This window comes from Arachis hypogaea, chromosome 19 (genome assembly GCF_003086295.3).
Source record: "Arachis hypogaea cultivar Tifrunner chromosome 19, arahy.Tifrunner.gnm2.J5K5, whole genome shotgun sequence".
Taxonomy (NCBI): domain Eukaryota; kingdom Viridiplantae; phylum Streptophyta; class Magnoliopsida; order Fabales; family Fabaceae; genus Arachis; species Arachis hypogaea.
In genome coordinates this window covers 150556250-150575941 of record NC_092054.1, presented here as the reverse complement: position 1 = coordinate 150575941, position 19692 = coordinate 150556250, and the positions used below count along the sequence as shown (strand labels likewise).

General features: G+C 32.5%; 1 protein-coding gene across 1 annotated transcript; it reads left to right on the top strand.

Moving 5' to 3' along the window:
• The first annotated feature begins 12133 nt into the window (after positions 1 to 12133).
• On the top strand, positions 12134 to 18677 carry LOC112775948 (cellulose synthase A catalytic subunit 2 [UDP-forming]). The gene is made up of 14 exons (XM_025819870.3): positions 12134 to 12819; positions 13841 to 14036; positions 14137 to 14372; positions 14464 to 14566; positions 14665 to 14851; positions 14995 to 15261; positions 15334 to 15679; positions 15781 to 15918; positions 16019 to 16144; positions 16253 to 16465; positions 16560 to 16830; positions 16917 to 17113; positions 17186 to 17536; positions 17656 to 18677. The coding sequence occupies exons 1-14, from the start codon at positions 12739 to 12741 to the stop codon at positions 18238 to 18240; spliced, it is 3297 nt and encodes a 1098-aa protein (XP_025675655.1). The 5' UTR covers positions 12134 to 12738; the 3' UTR covers positions 18241 to 18677.
• The last annotated feature ends 1015 nt before the right edge of the window (positions 18678 to 19692 follow it).

Here is a 19692-nt window from a genome sequence, read left to right as displayed (position 1 = left end):
ATTGAAATAAATCTCACTATTATGTTTGGTATAAAGTGGGAGACAGAAATTAAAACAATAATGAAATTTTAATTTAATTTGTAGTAAAATTGGAATTAATTAATTGAAATAAAAATATTTTAGGTATAAAATGTTATTAAAGTTTCAATCTTCATTTCTAAAAATTGTCCCCATTTTTTGGAAGTACTAAAATACTATAATTTTGGGAATAGAGACAGAAATTTTAGTACCACAAACATGATTCAGTTCTCAGTACCTCAAAACAAACACTACTTTAAAGAATTTTTTTAATTGTGTCTGAAAATAATTAGTTTAAAATTTTTTTTTTTGGTGACTAATTAGTTTAAAATTTGAAATGGTAAATTTATAACTTAACTAATTAAAATAATAAAATGATCATTAAAATTAAAGACTTAAAGCACTCTTCAGGTGAGGGACAACACAACTACAGACATAGTTCTAGTCCCATATTTTTCATTTATTTTGCTTCCTCTTTTTATTATTATTATTATTATTATTATTATTATTATTATTATTATTATTATTATAGTAATTATCCAAATCAGTTCCCGAGGATTTTAGAATCGGACATTTTAGTCCCCAAAGAAAATTAATACACGGATCAGTCCCCGGTTTTACTCCGGCAGACAAATCAATCCCAGTTTATTTTCCGGCAGAGTAATAATTATTACTTTTATTATAGTAATTATTATTATTATTGAGTGACTATATATAAAATTCTTATTACTCTTATTATAGTAATTATCCAAATCAGTTCCCGAGGATTTTAGAATCGGACATTTTAGTCCCCAAAGAAAATTAATACACAGATCAGTCCCCAAGGTTTTACTCCGGCAGACAAATCAATCCCAGTTTATTTTCCGGCAGAGTAATTACCCAGATCAGTCCCCAAAGATTTTAAAAACGGACATTTTAGTCCCCAAAAAAAATTAATGTACAAATCAATCCCCAACTTTTCTCTATGTTAGACATAATAGTCCCCCGTCCAAAATTAAAATAAAATAAAATAATTATTATTATTAATTGCACAATAATATTGCACTATATTTTTTGTATTTTTTAGACAATAATAATAATAATAATAATAATAATAATAATAATAATAATAATAATAATAAAATTATTAGAGATTATTTTACAAGAAATTCAAAATTAAAATCATTTGATATTTTTGTATTTAATATAATCAAAAGATGTCCTATGTAAAAAAAATTATATATGTTTATATTAAAAAATATGTATTAAAACAAAATATTTTAATTTAAATTTATATTAAATATATATTTTTTTAATACAAACATATTTTTTAAAATAGTACATCTTTTGATTATATTAAATACAAAAATATCAAATAATTTTAATCTTGATTTTTTTGTAAAATAATCTCTAATAATTTTATTTATTATTATTATTATTATTATTATTAATTACATAATAATATTATACCATGATTTTTTGTATTTTCTAGATAAAAATAATGATAAATTTATTTATTAGATTCTTATATATATATATATAGTCACTCAATAATAATAATAATAATAATAATAATAATAATAATAATAATAATAATAATAATAATAATAATAATAATAATAAATAAAATTATTAGAGATTATTTTATAAAAAATTTAAGGTTAAAACCATTTAATATTTTTGTATTTAATATAATCAAAAGATGTACTATTTTAAAAATATGTTTGTATTAAAAAAATATATATTTAATATAAATTCAAATTAAAATATTTTGTTTTAATACATATTTTTAATATAAACATATATAATTTTTTTTTACATAGAACATCTTTTGATTATATTAAATACAAAAATATCAAATGATTTTAACTTTGAATTTCTTATAAAATAATATCTAATAATTTTATTATTATTATTATTATTATTATTATTATTATTATTATTATTATTATTATTATTATTATTATTATTATTATTATTATTGAGTGACTATATATATATATATATTATATAAGAATTTAATGAATAAATTTATCATTATTTTTGTCTAAAAAATACAAAAAATATAGTACAATATTGTACAATTAATAATAATAATAATTATTTTATTTTATTTTATTTTTGGACGGGGGACTATTATGTCTAACATAGAGAAAAGTTGGGGATTGATTTGTACATTAGTTTTTCTTGGGGACTAAAATGTCCGTTTTTAAAATCTTTGGGGACTGATCTGGGTAATTACTCTGCCGAAAAATGAACTGGGAATTGATTTGTCTGCCGGAGTAAAACCTTGGGGACTGATCTGTGTATTAATTTTCCTTGGGGATTAAAATGTCCGATTCTAAAATTCTCGAGGACTGATTTGGGTAATTACTCTTATTATTATTATTATTATTATTATTATTATTATTAAGTAAGTCCTATATTGTTAGCATTCATTAAAAAAAAAAAAACTCATCCATGTTTGATTAGCGTACCAGATAGCTAGAATTATATAAGTTAGTTTCACCAACTGCAATCTATGATATAGGAAGAGATCAATTGCATCACCTAAAATATACACTAGTATAATAAGTGCAATTTTTTTTCTTTAATTAGAAGCAGAAGATTAATATTTGACTATAAAGAGTTTACAACAAATTCACTTTGAGGATCCACCAATTGGATTATTGCCTTTCAGAGGAAACTTAATCTGTCCCTTATTCTCTCCTATGTACGCCAAACTTCCTTCCAAAACAAAGCTATTTTGAGTAGTTGAGTCGCAAAGAAGAAACCTAAAAGCAAAATCTTCATTTCACTATCTCATACCACATACCCACATTCTTTGCAATTATTGATCTTTGGGCTTTACCTCTTTATATAACCTTTATCTTTATGCACCCTTGTGTATTTTTTTAACACGTGTTCCAATAAAAATAATATGGTAAGGGGCACTATGGTATTGGAAGATTGTTTGCTATATAAATTCATAGGATTGCTATATTGCTATATAGTATATATACATATATATACACACCTGAAAAATTGATTACCCTTTGGTGAACGTGAAGTCCTTTCACTTAATATAAAAAGGAAATTATGAGAGAGAACTTTTTAATGAAGATAATTAGATATAGTTTCTTTTTGTGTGAAACAAGGTAAACAAAATTTAACTAGCTGGGGCCAATGAGCTACAGTCCAGCCAATGGGTTAGTGGACTAATTAATCTCCAATAATTTTCCTGTACAAAAAGAAAAATCTCCAATAATTTTCCATTTGTTGTGAAATAAAAGATATATATAATAGAGATGTATAAATAGAAGACTCTAGTATTAAAATAATTAGTCCAATAATAATTTATATATATATAATAATATAATATGTTGTAATGTGTATATATATACAAAGATAGAAAGGAGTATTAAAAATAAAGAGAGAGAGAATCACATTTGTTTATTGTTGCAATCTCAATATAATAAAGATGGTTAATATTGCTATTAATATTATATGCAAAGAGTAATAGAAAATAGAATTTAAAATACTTATAAAATAAAAGAAGAGAAAGAATTGTAGTAAAAATATAAGGAGAAGAGTATTTGACTGCAGCATAAAAGAGGAGTGATTTTGTTATTTGCTTGTGTTGTATCACGTACAGAGGTTTAGCTTCTATTTATACAAGTTCAAGGTTCACATTTTCAAAGGTTGGAAAGCATGCACCGCACATTCTTAAATGCATGTACTTTCCAAGAGTGCTTGCTGAATAGACATAGAATGGATATGGACATCCATATCGTAACACTCCCCCTTGGATGTCCATTTAGGATTATTGCCTCGTTAAAACCTTACTAAAGGAAAACCCTGTGGGAAAAACCTTAGTGAAGGAAAAAGAGTACAATATCCTTTGTAATGGGGACTGCCTCATTAAAAACCTTGTCAAGAAAAATCCAATGGGAAAAAAACTTGACCAAGGGAAAAAGAGTACAGTCTCCCCCTCTTGCTGACATCATTTAATGTCTCGAAATCGGCGCATCCCAATCTTATGTACCAATCTTTCAAAGGAGGATTTTGGGAGTGACTTTGTAAATAAATCTGCCAGATTGTCACTTGAACGGATCTGTTGGACATCAATTGTCCCTTGATTTTGAAGGTCATGAGTGAAGAAGAATTTGGGAGAAATATGCTTTGTTCTATCACCTTTGATGTATCCACCCTTAAGTTGAGCAATGCATGCTGTATTATCTTCAAACAGGACAGTTGGAGCTATCTTATGATCAATCAGTCCACATGATGATAGAATATATTGAATCAGACTCCTCAGCCAAAAACACTCGCGACTAGCTTCATGAATCGCCAATATTTCAGCATGATTAGAGGATGTTGCAGCAATCGTCTGTTTCGTGGACCTCCAAGATATAGCTGTACCACCATATGTGAACAGGTATCCTGTTTGAGATCTCCCTTTATGTGAATCAGACAAGTATCCAGCATCTGCATAGCCAACTAATTGTGACTTGGATCCATAGGGATAAAACAAACCCATATCAACCGTCCCATGAAGATATCGAAAGATTTGTTTGATTCCACTCCAATGTCTTCTGGTTGGAGAGGAACTATATCTTGCTAGTAAATTCACAGCAAATGATATGTCAGGTCGCGTATTATTAGCAAGATACATTAGCGCTCCAATGGCACTAAGATATGGTACTTCAGGACCAAGGATATCTTCATTTTCTTCTTTAGGACGGAATTGATCCTTTTTCACATCTAAAGATCTTACAATCATTAGGGTACTTAATGGATGTGACTTATCCATGTAAAATTTTTTCAAGATCTTTTCTGTGTATGTTGTTTGATGAATAAAGATCCCACTTTTTATATGCTCGATCTGCAGGCCGAGACAAAACTTAGTCTTTCCAAGATCTTTCATCTCAAACTCTTCTTTTAGAGTTTTTATAATTGTTGGAATCTCTTCAGGAGTCCCAATGATATTTAAATCATCAACGTACACAGCAATTATAATGAATCCGGATGCAGATTTCTTTATGAAAACACACGGGCAGATATCATCATTCTTGAATCCGTTTTTGGCCAGATACTCAGTAAGACGATTATACCACATTCGTCCAGATTGCTTTAGACCATATAAAGATCTTTGCAATTTGACTGAGTATAACCCTTGCGAATATTCATTGGATGGTTTAAATATCTTTAGTCCTTCAGGGACTTTCATATAGATATCACGATCTAATGAGCCGTATAAATAGGCTGTTACCACATCCATTAAATGCATATGCAGTTTATGATATGCAGATAGGCTGACCAAATAACGCAATGTTATCGCATCCACTACGGGGGAATACGTTTCTTCATAATCTATACCGGGCCTTTGTGAAAAACCTTGTGCCACAAGTCGGGCTTTGTAGGGCACAACTTCATTTTTCTCATTTCGTTTTCTCACAAATACCCATTTGTATCCAACAGGTTTTACATCTTTTGGTATACGGACTACAGGTCCAAAGACTTCACGTTTTGCAAGTGAGTCTAATTCAGCCTTCATGGCTGCTTCCCATTTTGGCCAATCATTTCTTTGTCGACATTCTTCGACTGATCTTGGCTCAAGATCCTTACTTTCATGCATGATATCTAATGCCACATTATATGCAAATATTTCATTGATAATTGTCTTATTTCGGTCCAATTTCTCTCCTGTAAAGACATAATTTATCGAGATCTCGTCATTTTCACAATTTTCAGGTACCTGAACGTCTTCTGGCGTTATATCAGAATTTTGGACAACTGCAGGTGTCTTTACTATGTCTTTTTCAACAGGAATCGTATTTACCTCTTTTCTCTTTCGAGGATTTTTATCTTTGGAACCGACAGGCCTGCCACGCTTCTGGCGTGTATTTGCTTCAGTGGCAGTTTGTCCAACTAGGACATCAATTCGAATTGGGGCATTTTCCGCCCTGCCACGCTTCTGGCGTGAATTTGCTTCAGTGGCTACTTGTCCTACTGGGACATCAATTTGAATTGGGGCATTTTCCGCTGGTATATACGACTTGGTTATTCTCTTTGTATCGGAAAATGCATCAGGCAATTCATTTGCTATTCTTTGCAAATGTATAATCTTTTGAACTTCCAGTTCACATTGCCCTGATCGAGGATCTAAATGCATCAATGATGATGCATTCCAATTAAGTTCCTTTTCAGGAAACTTATTCTCTCCCCCTAATGTTGGAAATTTTGATTCATCAAAATGACAATCCGCAAACTGGGCTTTAAACACATCACCAGTTTGTATCTCAAGATACCTCACTATAGAGGGAGAGTCATATCCAACATATATTCCCAATTTTCTTTGGGGTCCCATTTTGGTGCGATTAGGTGGCGCAATGGGAACATATATCACACACCCAAATATTCTTAAATGGAAAATATTTGGCTGCTGGCCAAAAGCTAATTGCATAGGAGAGAACTGATGGTAACTCGTTGGCCTCAAACGAATAAGTGCTGCAGCATGTAAAACTGCATGCCCCCAAACCGAGGTTGGGAGATTTGTTCTCATAAGTAAGGGGTCTAGCAATTAATTGGAGACGCTTAATAAGTGATTTTGCTAACCCATTTTGTGTGTGAACATAAGCTACTGGATGTTCAACACTTATTCCATTAGCCATACAATAAGCATCAAAAGCTTGGGAAGTAAATTCACCAGCATTATCAAGACGAATTGCTTTAATTGGGTTTTCTGGAAATTGTGCTTTTAATCGAATAATTTGAGCCAGTAATCTCGCAAACGCCAGGTTGCGAGAAGATAATAAGCACACATGTGACCATCTCGAAGATGCGTCTATCAGGACCATAAAATATCTAAAAGATCCACATGGTGGATGAATAGGTCCACATATATCACCTTGAATCCTTTCTAGGAATTCAGGAGACTCAAATCCAATCTTTACTGGTGATGGCCTTAGAATTAACTTCGCTTGAGAACATGCAGCACAACAAAATTCACTAGTTTTAAGAATCTTCTGGTTCTTTAGTGAATGTCCATGAGAGTTTTCAATGATTCTCCTCATCATGGTTGTTCCCGGATGACCCAATCGGTCGTGCCAAGTTATGAACTCATTTGAGCTAGTAAACTTCTGGTTTACAGTGGCATGTGATTCAATTGCACTAATCTTGGTATAATACAACCCATATGAAAGTGAGGGTAATTTTTCTAATATAACTTTCTTATTTGAATCATGAGTTGTTATACATAAATACTCATGATTTCCCTCATTCATCGTCTCAACATGATATCCATTTCGGCGAATATCTTTGAAACTCAACAAGTTTCTCAGAGACTTGGTAGATAATAGTGCATTATTTATTATAAATTTTGTTCCTCCAGGAAACAAAATTATAGCTCTTCCGGAGCCTTCTATCACATTGCCTGAGCCAATAATAGTGTTAACATATTCCTCTTTTGGCACAAGATGGGTAAAATATATATCACTTTTGAGAATAGTGTGTGAACTTGCACTATCCGCAAGGCATACATCTTCATTACATATCCTTGCCATTCTTCAAAAACAAATAATAATAAAATGAGTAGTATGCACAGTTAAATTGAGTACTTGATCAGAATTATTTTTCTAAGAAACACTGTACATAAAATAATGTCATATACTGAAATTTTATTTTAAAATTTGTCACAATTAATAATTTCAAAATCCATAAATATTAATATTTCATTATTTATGTACATCACATTTGAAACTTAAATACATAGAAAATAAAACTTAACAAAGAGTTCTTTACATTATTTATTTACATATATGCTTCACAATCCCACATATTAAACTATTCCATCATTGATCAAATGACCAATATTTCCTTCAGGATCCTCAAAGAAATCAGATACATCATAATGAGTGGTGGAGTTCTCAGCATCATTTGAAACAAAATTTGTTTCCTTTCCTTTGTCGTTCTTTTTCAAAGATGCCTGGTAAAGATCGACTAGGTGCCTTGGGGTACGACAGGTACGTGACCAATGGCCCTTTCCACCACAGCGGAAACACTTCTCCTCGGTTGATTTATTCTGCCCGATATTCTTTTCTTTGTCCCACTTCTGGTGAGATCCTCTCTTTTGAACATAATTCTTTTTCCTTCCATAATTTTTCTTGTTATTAAAAGCTTGCCATTTACCTCTTCTGAGGTAATGATTTGCCGCATTTACTTCAGGAAATGGGGCGGCGCCAGCTGGGCGTGCTTCATGATTTTTCAATAACAACTCATTGTTGCGTTCGGCAACAAGAAGGCAAGAAATTAACTCAGAATATTTCTTAAACCCTTTCTCTCGATACTGCTGCTGCAGGAGCACATTCGAGGCATGGAAGGTTGAGAAAGTTTTCTCCAACATATCATGATCAGTTATTTTTTCCCCACACAATTTCATTCGTGAGGTGATTCGAAACATTGCAGAATTATATTCATTTATAGATTTAAAATCTTGTAAACGCAAATGCGTCCATTCATACTGGGCTTGAGGAAGTATCACCGTTTTCTGATGATTGTACCTTTCTTCAAGGTCTTTTCAAAGATCTGCAGGATCTTTTAATGTAAGATATTCATTTTTCAATCCTTCGTCAAGACGACGACGACGAAAAATCATGGCTTTAGCTTTATCCTTCTGGGATGCATTATTTTCAGCCTTAATGGTATCTCCAAGATCCATTGAATCAAGATGGATTTCAGCATCTAGTATCCATGATAAATAATTGTTTCCAGATATATCAAGAGCATTGAATTCAAGATGAGAGAGTTTTGACATAATGAAAAATTGTTACCTGAGTCTTCTAAAAATTTGATCAGAGTCTCGTGCTGATAACGTGTTGTGAAATAAAAGATATATATAATAGAGATGTATAAATAGAAGACTCTAGTATTAAAATAATTAGCCCAATAATAATTTATATATATAATAATAATATAATATGTTGTAATGTGTATATATATACAAAGATAGAAAGGAGTATTAAAAATAAAGAGAGAGAGAATCGCATTTGTTTATTGTTGCAATCTCAATATAATAAAGATGGTTAATATTGCTATTAATATTATATGCAAAGAGTAATAGAAAATAGAATTTAAAATACTTATAAAATAAAAGAAGAGAAAGAATTGTAGTAAAAATATAAGGAGAAGAGTATTTGACTGCCGCATAAAAGAGGAGTGATTTTGTTATTTGCTTGTGTTGTATCACGTACAGAGGTTTAGCCTCTATTTATACAAGTTCAAGGTTCACATTTTCAAAGGTTGGAAAGCATGCACCGCACATTCTTAAATGCATGTACTTTCCAAGAGTGCTTGCTGAATAGACATAAAATGGATATGGACATCCATATCGTAACACCATTTACCGTTTCTCCTTATTATAAAGAAAAAAGGGAAAATATTTTGGAGACATAAAAAGTTTTAGGTGAAACTTTACGTGGATTTATTTTTGTATAAAGTTGATGGCTAAAAATTTTTAAATGATAATTTAATTAAATATATTAAATTATTTAATTATTTTTAATGATCAATTTTATATAAAAATAAATATATGTAAAATTTTTACTAAAATTTTATTTTATGAAATTCAAATTATGAATCATATCTTTTGTCATATAATTTTTAATATCATAATTCTAAAAATTAAATTGAATTGACTGATTCAACTATATTAATCAAAAATCGATAAACAAATTAGTTCGATTCAGATAAAAAAAATAACTATATTCTAATAAGACACTCAATTTATATAGGTTATTATTATTTAAATCTCTTATTAAAACAACCAAATTATTTTTTTAAAATAACACTAAATGCATAACCAATATTACCGTTAATGTGTGATTAAAAAATCAGAATAATAACTTTTAATTATGAAAACATGAAATGAAATTTCAAAGCTATATGATGATTTATATCACTAATGCCTTTAAAAAAATAAAGAAATTAGTATTACTGTCAATTGAAAGATATTATTTCATTAGTCTTTATTATAATAACCGTATAAAAAACTATTCAATTAATGATAATTCAAATTATGATTAGCACATGAGGTATAAGGGTGTATTGTATAAAAATAATATAAATAAAGTCAAAATTAAAATTTTTTAGTAATTTTAGGTTAAAATTTTTTAATTTCCCAATCATTTTCCAACTCAAAATTATTATTGATGTTAAGGCATGCATGAAAGTATAGAACATAAGCTACAATCCAAACAATGTCCCCTATCATAGAGTTTAGAGTAGTTAAGATCATATCAGATATATCTCGATGAAAGTGACAATAGATGTAATGGGATAAGCTTTGTTCTCCAATTATATTAGCGAGTAATTAAGAGAAGGGCAAATCATATAGTATGGAAAGGTGAAACCATTGAATACCACATGCAAAGGCAGGCATGGTCCCCTTTTTCTGCTTGCCTTGTCTTTTAACCAAACTCACTCTTTTTTCCCTCATCACATTATTATTACACCAAAACTTATCAATTAAGCTATCTACATAAATAGTTATCTTTCTTAATATGTGCCATTTAGTTTTGATTATTTGACTAGTGTCGTTTTTAGAGTTTGATGAGTTTAACGTTTCGGCTCATAATGTTTATATATTGAATATACGTTTAATTATTTATCATTTGCGATTAAGTGGTTAAGTAACTAAGTACAAATTCAGTGGTTAGTGGTTAGTGGTGGCTGGAAACCGCCGCTAAAACAATTGTCTGCGCCACTATTTAGGGTAGTTTATTTAACCGCCGGTTTTTGATTTTGTGGCGGTTTAAAACCGCCGCTAATAATAAAAAAACCGCCACAATGTCCATACTCTTCTGTAGTGATAATACCCACCAAATCTTGATCTGAGGCTCTCAGCAATCAAATATTAAGTTTACCTGAAATTTAATAATGTAAGGTTCAACCACAATTTGGGATTATTATTTATTTGAATTATTTGTTTATTTAAGATATTTCTTTTAATCATATTATTATTATTATAAAGTATTTTCTTCTCATTTTCAGATATGTTTGGTGGTAATTAATACACAAGGCATTAATAGATGGGTACACAACCTGCTAGGGCATAAAAGGGAAGCATCTAAAATGGTCCACTTTCCCTAACTTATGTTTTTGCCATTAGCATGTGTTGCATTCATTTGCTCCTCCTTTGGATTCTGATGCTTTCTAGGAACATATTAACCCCTCTCTGACCCCTCTATATCATTTCTATCTTCTGAGAAAGGAAAATTAAGAGATCAAAGTTGAGTGTGTGGGCAAACAAGATCCAAGCTAGTTGTATATATATATATATATATATATATATATATATATATCCATCACATGATCTTAAAAGAAATAATAATGACTTGTCTATTATTTCTCATGCATGAAAATATAGAGAGAAAAATTGCTCTAGGTCATTGTAATATAATGGTTGCTTAATCACTTTCACAAGCCAAATTCCAGATATAATACAACTTACACATATAATTGAAACCTCATTTAAAAATTTGATTTGATTGAGACCATAATGTATGTCCTGTTATGTGTATACAAAAAATTAACTATTATATGTATAATCAATTTTATTATGTATATACAAAAAATTAATTATTAAATTAATTTAAAATATTGATTTTTTTTCTCTTCCTCATCTTTCTAAGATCCATAGAACATCAATTTTATAACACTGCCACCACCATCAATCATGGAACCCACCAAAAAGTTAATTTTGTATTATGTGAAATTATACTTTTACAAAACTAATTAAAATAATTAAAAAAATTTATTTTCATAATATTTCCTTGGCGCCCCATGTTTTACTACTAAAAAACAGTTTTAACAAACCGTTACACATTTGATATGCTGATTTATTCATTCTTAATGTTATGTTACTTATAAGAATGTATATTTTTGTGCAAAGAAGCAATAGCTCACATGGCATAGTTTTTCCATACTCAATTAAGAGGTTGCGGATTCGAGTTTCTATATCTTCGGTAAAAAAAAATATATATTTTTGCCAATAAATTATATCTCAAATGACATAATCTTCTTGTTAGTAAAAATATATATATATAATAATGGATTCAACCACCCCATAAAAACCACTGACACAGTAAAAAAATATCCCACCTTACAATTACATAGTCTTTTTCTCTTGTTCTTGCACGTGGAATTTCCAACCCCCACCTTAATTTTCACCTTTTCTTCTTTCTTTTTCATTTTTTCTATAAAGAAATTTTAGTTCTTAGCTTCTTGCAATGCAACTATGCAAGTGCGAGCTCGTGTTTGTCACGGACGAACTTTTCTCTTTTGATTTTTCTTAAGTTCTAGTTTTCTTTAACATAAGTGGCCACAATCTTGGTTTATCAAGCAAAGGATCAAACTCAATTCACTCATCATTATTCCCACCAAATCTCACTCACTTTCTCGACTCGTATCATTCATAACTTCTCTTTTTCATCTTATAAATTTCAACAACTTACAATACTCCCTTTAAATTTTCCATATTTGCTTCTCTCTCTCTCTCTCTCTCTCTCTCTCTCTAGCTTGTGTGGTAGTAGTAATGTTGTGGTGGGGGTGGGGGTGTGAGTTGAATGTAAAGTTGTGTTCTTTTGAGGTTTGTTGGAGATGGCAGAGGCTGAACAATGGAGTTTCTGAAGTGGGCCTCTCATTTTTCTGAAAGGTTCAGTACAGTTCGGTTCAGGTGGTGGTGAGTGGTGGTTTCAGCTTTCAATGGATACAAAGGGAAGATTAGTTGCAGGCTCACATAACAGGAATGAGTTTGTTCTTATCAATGCTGATGACACTGCAAGAGTGAGTATTCTCTTTCTTGCTTTCTTTCTTTATTGCCATTATTACCATGCTCTACTACTAAACTATATATGACACTGCAAGTTGTTGTTGCACCTTCATGCTCTTCAAAATGAGAGTTTTCTTTTTTCTTCTTGTGTTTGTTTGTAGTGGATTTCCATACTGAATTTTCAACCTGCTTTTACTTCTTGTGTGTTTTGTTTTATCATGCAGAATTTCTGAAAATATTAATTGATATTATGGAAAAATTTACATCCAGGTTCTTCCATTTGGCTTTTGGTATTTTTGCACTTTCTTATTGAAATAAACAGTGGAATTTTTTTATTTTCTTTTCTTTTCCAGTCTTCCTTTTTTCCAATTGGGTATATGAGGGTCAACTTGTTCCTCCCCCCTTGTTTCTTGTTCTTAATGTTTATTGTTATTAAAATATAAATAATAATTAAAATAAAAATGCAAACTTTATGATTGCCCATTTAATGAAAGGTTGCAGCTTTGATCAGAATTGAATACAATACCAAACAGTAGCAACATAAAAATCAAGCAATGCTCACAGGGATTTGTTGTAACGAAAAATAACAATAAAAAATTATTTCAGAACTCACCTGAAACTGGACACAAGAAATTAAGTGAAGAGAGATATAGAGAGAGTGAGTGTAGCAGTGAACTGCTGAATCAAAGAGGTTCTTTTAAGATGATGAAGAATTTGGTGCTTTTTTTTTTTGTTGGTAAATGGATCCTCTATTTCATCTCAAATTACCAATTTCACCATATCCCCAACCAAAAACCAACGAAAAATTCAAAGCCTAACAAATGGTAAATATATTTATACAACTCTTTGTCATTTTAATTATTTATGCTTTAAATACATTGAACTTTTCTTCTTACTTTGATGTTGCATATATTGTGCACTGAAAATCATGTGCAACCTCCATTTCTGTTAGTGTACTATAACTATAAGTATACCGTCCAATTTCAATGACATATTGATTGAGGTTAATATTTGCTCATATGATATGATTCTCAGGTGAATGGAGTTACAGAATTGAGTGGACAAATTTGCCAGATCTGTGGGGATGAGATTGAGGTTACTGTGGATGGGGAACCCTTTGTTGCTTGCAATGAATGTGCATTCCCTGTGTGTAGGCCTTGCTATGAGTATGAAAGAAGAGAGGGTAACCAAGCTTGCCCTCAGTGCAAAACCAGATACAAACGAAGCAAGGGTGAGGTCCCAACCAATTTCTACTTTTATTTCTTTAACATAAGTAGTATGAATTGTGATATAGATGTTTGGCTAATAGTGCAACAAACCAATATCATTAGGTAGTCCTAGAGTTGAAGGTGATGAAGAAGAGGATGGTATTGATGATTTGGAGAATGAGTTTGACATTGGAAGCAATATCAAGCATGATCCTTGTCACATTGCTGAGGCAATGCTTGCGGCTCGCTTTAACGTTGCCCGGAATTCACAGTTGAATGCTTCTGGAATCACCACACCATCAGAGTTAGATGCAGCTTCTGTAGCTGCTGATATCCCTCTCCTGACTTATGGTCATGAGGTTAATTAATTTCCTTGTCTAATGTTTGTTCTTAAATTTGTTATGGCATTGCTGCTTCTAGTTGTCTAATCATGACTTATCTTCAATTAAGGATGTTGGGATTTCTGCTGAGAAGCATGCTCTCATTGTTCCTCCATTCATGCATCGTGGTAGACGGATTCATCCTATGCCTTTTCCTGATTCATCTATACCAGGTAAGTTGATTCATTTTGTTTTTGTTTTCTTTTTAAGCATGATGTTTAAGTTCTGTGCCTTCTTATTAACTTGTCCAATAATGCTGATGGCGATGCAGCTCAACCCAGACCGATGGATCCTAAAAAAGATTTGGCAGTTTATGGATATGGAAGTGTTGCATGGAAGGAACGGATGGAGGAGTGGAAGAAAAAACAGAATGAAAAAATTGAGGTGGTTCAGCACGAAATGGTTGATGATGATGGTGGGAAAAATGGTGATGAGTTTGATCATCCAGATTTGCCTAAGTAAGTGCTATTAGCCAACTTCTTATATTGAATGTTAAATTTATTTCAACTAATCTCAGAGACTCAGATTAGAATTGACTTCTTGAATCCAAGCTTGTTTATTATTTCCTTATTTTTTGCTTGATTTCAAATTGTGTGAACAGAATGGATGAAGGTAGACAGCCACTCTGGAGGAAGTTGCCAATTAGTCCAAGCAAGATAAATCCATATCGAATTATCATAATACTCCGAATCGCCGTTCTTGGCCTATTTTTCCATTATAGAATTCTCCATCCTGTTAATGATGCATATGCATTATGGATGACATCAGTAATATGTGAAATCTGGTTTGCTGTGTCATGGATTTTGGATCAGTTTCCAAAATGGTGCCCAATCGAGCGCGAAACATACCTCGACCGTTTATCACTTAGGTAGTTATCTTTTGTTGTAGTACTTCTCCTTGTGTGTAACAGTTCTATAACTAATTCTTTACACCTTAACAGATATGAGAAAGAAGGAAAGCCATCCGAATTAGCTGATATAGATGTATTTGTCAGTACAGTGGATCCAATGAAAGAGCCTCCACTTATCACTGCAAACACTGTTCTGTCCATTCTTGCCGTGGATTATCCGGTCGATAAAGTTGCATGCTATGTCTCAGATGATGGTGCAGCTATGCTTACATTTGAAGCGCTTTCAGAGACATCTGAATTCGCAAGGAAGTGGGTTCCATTCTGCAAGAAGTATAGCATTGAACCGCGGGCTCCTGAATGGTATTTTGCTCAGAAGGTTGACTATCTAAAAGACAAAGTGGATGCAACCTTTGTCAAGGAGCGTCGCGCTATTAAGGTTTGCAGCTGTTATTGCTGTGCCATTTTAAAATTTAGATTGTTGAAGCAACTCTACTTTAATAGTTTATTTGTTTGGCTTTTCAACTTTGTTGGCAACAGAGGGAGTATGAAGAATTCAAAGTGCGGATTAATGCATTGGTTGCAATGGCACAGAAGGTGCCGGAGGATGGCTGGACAATGCAAGATGGAACTCCATGGCCCGGAAACAATGTCAGAGATCATCCTGGGATGATACAGGTTAGTAGTACTTAGTAGTATCATGCAGCAAAATTTTGTTCCTGAGTCCAGATTGTGAAAGCTGTGTCCTCGTGTTGTTTACTTGTGATGCACTCAACAGGTTTTCCTAGGCCAAAACGGTGTTCGTGATATCGAAGGAAACGAGTTACCTCAACTAGTTTACGTGTCTCGCGAGAAAAGACCTGGATTTGAACACCACAAAAAAGCTGGTGCTATGAATGCCTTGGTAGAGACTCTTGTTCAGTTGTTCCTCTATTTCTCTTGAACATTTTAGATTTACTTGCATCTCTCTATTTACCTAATTATCTGTTAAATGTGGTGGTTGATTATCAAGATACGAGTTTCAGCTGTCATATCAAATGCTCCCTACCTACTGAATGTTGATTGTGATCACTACATAAACAATAGTAAGGCACTTCGTGAAGCCATGTGCTTCATGATGGATCCTACATCAGGGAAAAAGATATGCTATGTACAATTTCCTCAAAGATTTGATGGGATCGATCGTCATGATAGATACTCAAATCGCAATGTTGTGTTCTTTGATGTAAGTAGGAATTTGTCCATGTTTTCCTGTGCTTACTTGCATTTGTATTGTGCTTTGGATGAAAAGTTAATCTTCGTTTCGATATGTCGTGTAGATTAACATGAAAGGTTTAGATGGCATCCAAGGACCAATTTATGTTGGAACTGGATGTGTCTTCCGGCGGCAGGCGCTTTATGGATACGATGCCCCTGTTAAGAAGAAACCGCCGACGAAGACTTGTAACTGTTGGCCTAGATGGTGCTGCTTGTGCTGTGGATCTAGGAAGAAGAATAGGAAAGTGAAATCAAGTGCTAAAAAGAAGATAAAGAGTAAGGATGGTACAAAGCAAATACATGCACTAGAAAACATTGAAGAGGGAATTGAAGGTATGGGATACCCCAAATTGCTAATGCCTTTTAACTTGATGGAATTGTAATGAGAATTTGTTTTTCTGTCGAAATCCCAATGGCAGGTATAGATAGTGAAAAGTCATCACTGATGTCGCAACTAAAATTTGAGAAAAAGTTTGGTCAATCACCTGTTTTCATAACTTCAACACTTATGGAAGATGGAGGTGTTCTAAAAGGAGCAAGTTCTACATCACTCTTGAAAGAAGCCATCCATGTGATTAGTTGTGGTTATGAAGATAAGACTGAGTGGGGAAAAGAGGTATGCTGCGACGCTTAAAAGCTGCGGTTCAATAAGTATTTCTATCTGTGCTAACTTCCGGTTATCTTTCAGGTTGGATGGATATATGGTTCTGTTACAGAGGATATTCTAACAGGTTTCAAGATGCATTGTCATGGTTGGAGATCTGTGTACTGCATGCCGAAAAGGCCTGCTTTTAAGGGCTCGGCTCCTATAAATCTCTCAGACCGTCTGCACCAGGTTCTCCGTTGGGCTCTTGGTTCTGTTGAGATCATGTTGAGTAGGCACTGTCCTATATGGTATGGATATGGTTGCGGCTTGAAATGGCTGGAGCGCTTTTCTTACATTAACTCTGTCGTCTACCCTTTGACTTCGATTCCCTTAATTGCCTATTGCACCTTGCCAGCAGTCTGTCTCCTCACTGGGAAGTTCATAGTCCCTGAGGTATGATCAAAAGTATTATTTTATTTTTTATAAGCTTCAGATTAAGTAGAAGTAGTATGTTGATGTTTTTGTGTGCATTGTGTAGAGCACTAACTAATGCTTCATTTTCTTATGAACAGATTAGCAACTATGCTAGTATCATTTTCATGTCCCTCTTCATCTCTATAGCTGCAACCGGCATCCTTGAAATGCAATGGGGAGGTGTTGGAATACATGATTGGTGGAGGAATGAACAATTTTGGGTCATTGGTGGTGCATCCTCGCACCTCTTCGCTCTCTTTCAAGGTTTGCTAAAGGTTCTGGCTGGAGTTAACACAAACTTCACAGTCACATCCAAAGCTGCGGACGACGGAGAATTCGCCGAACTTTACATCTTCAAGTGGACATCATTGTTGATCCCTCCTTTGACCTTGCTCATCATAAACATAATAGGAGTCATTGTAGGTGTCTCAGATGCAATAAACAATGGATATGATTCATGGGGTCCCCTTTTTGGTAAGCTATTTTTTGCTCTATGGGTCATTCTCCATCTCTATCCATTCCTCAAGGGAGTTATGGGAAAGCATGAAGGTGTTCCTACCATCATTCTGGTATGGGCTATTCTTCTTGCTTCAATCTTCTCACTACTTTGGGTAAGGATCAACCCATTTTTGTCAAAAAGTGACATTGTATTGGAACTTTGTGGGTTGAATTGTGATGATTAAATGAAGGCATAGATGGTTTGATATTTTTTTGTAATGAAACTGTCTACAATATGCATAAAGTTTTGGGCAAATACATTCCTTCATGCATTAGAGTCTACTCTTGGATATAAACGTGGAGGGTGTAAGTAGATACAAAAAGCTATGGTTTAGCACATAAAACATTTGATTGAGTTTTATTTTATTTTTTTTAAATTTTTTCACACTTGTTCATTCTATGAGTTTAGAAGATTGAATGTGAGATGAGTTGAGTGATTATGGTAGAGGAGCTAATGTTATTGTAATTATATAGTTTCCTTCTGAATAAGGGATCTCAAATTTGTAATATTTTTCCATTTGTTTTGAATCCCTCCTTAAAAGGGAAAAGAAATGGGATCAACAGTGTGGTATCGTTCTCACTATTGAATTATTAATTTGATGTCATTTTTATCTTAGCATAATTTGATGTTACCATATACTTCTCTGTTATATGTGAGTATGTGACTATACAATATCCAATAATTACTTAAAGTAAGAATCCTTCTGTGACTTTCTCATTGTTATATATTGAATGCTCCCAAAAGAATGAGAAAAAGGGTGTTGAATGATTTAATGGCCACCTATAACCAAATATGTGTGCAAACAAATTTCTTAATTTCTTTATATTATTATTTTTCTTTTTCTTTCTAAAAGGCATGTAGAACAGCATTAATCTCGTGAAAAGAGGATCTAAAGGGAAACTATACCAATGTCTTGTGAAAGCTAAACCTAAGTTTGTACCTTGTACTAGATTATGATCAAACAATATTCTATATAAATTTTATATTTGATAAAAGCATTCCTCAACATAAATGCAAGAAAAGGTCTGAAAGCATATTAAAAAAGATACCAGACACATAAGTGTTTCTCTCAAGTCTCAACATAAACATTACCCAAGTTTCCAAGAACATAAGAAAATAAAACACTAAATACTTAGTTTTCAACTTAAACACATGTTAGATTACCACTGAAATCACATAATTCACTCCTGATGAATTTCTTGTAAACTCTGCTTCTTAGGACTTGTGCCTTTTGATATGAACATTCCATCTTGCTCCTTCTCCATCCTTTGCATGTTTTCTTTCACATCACAAGATTCAAAGGTCAAACTAGTTTTAGTCTGAAATCCTTTGGATTGTTGTAGATTCAAGGGTCTTGGAAGGAAAGCCATAGATTCACTTTGAACTTCTCTGAAATCCTTTGGTAGTAATTCTAATTCCATCTTCCCTTGATCTATATCTGCATCTCCATAATGTCTATGAATCAAGATTTGTAACTGAGTTATTATCAAACAAGTACACTAAAGAATCAAGACATCACCATGATCAACAAAAATATTTTCATCCTGCTTGTGATGAAGTTCTCCTTTCACATAATTGTCCTGCGAGGAAACTTGTAGTACAAGATTCACATTATTTTTGACACTGTCATAAAGCG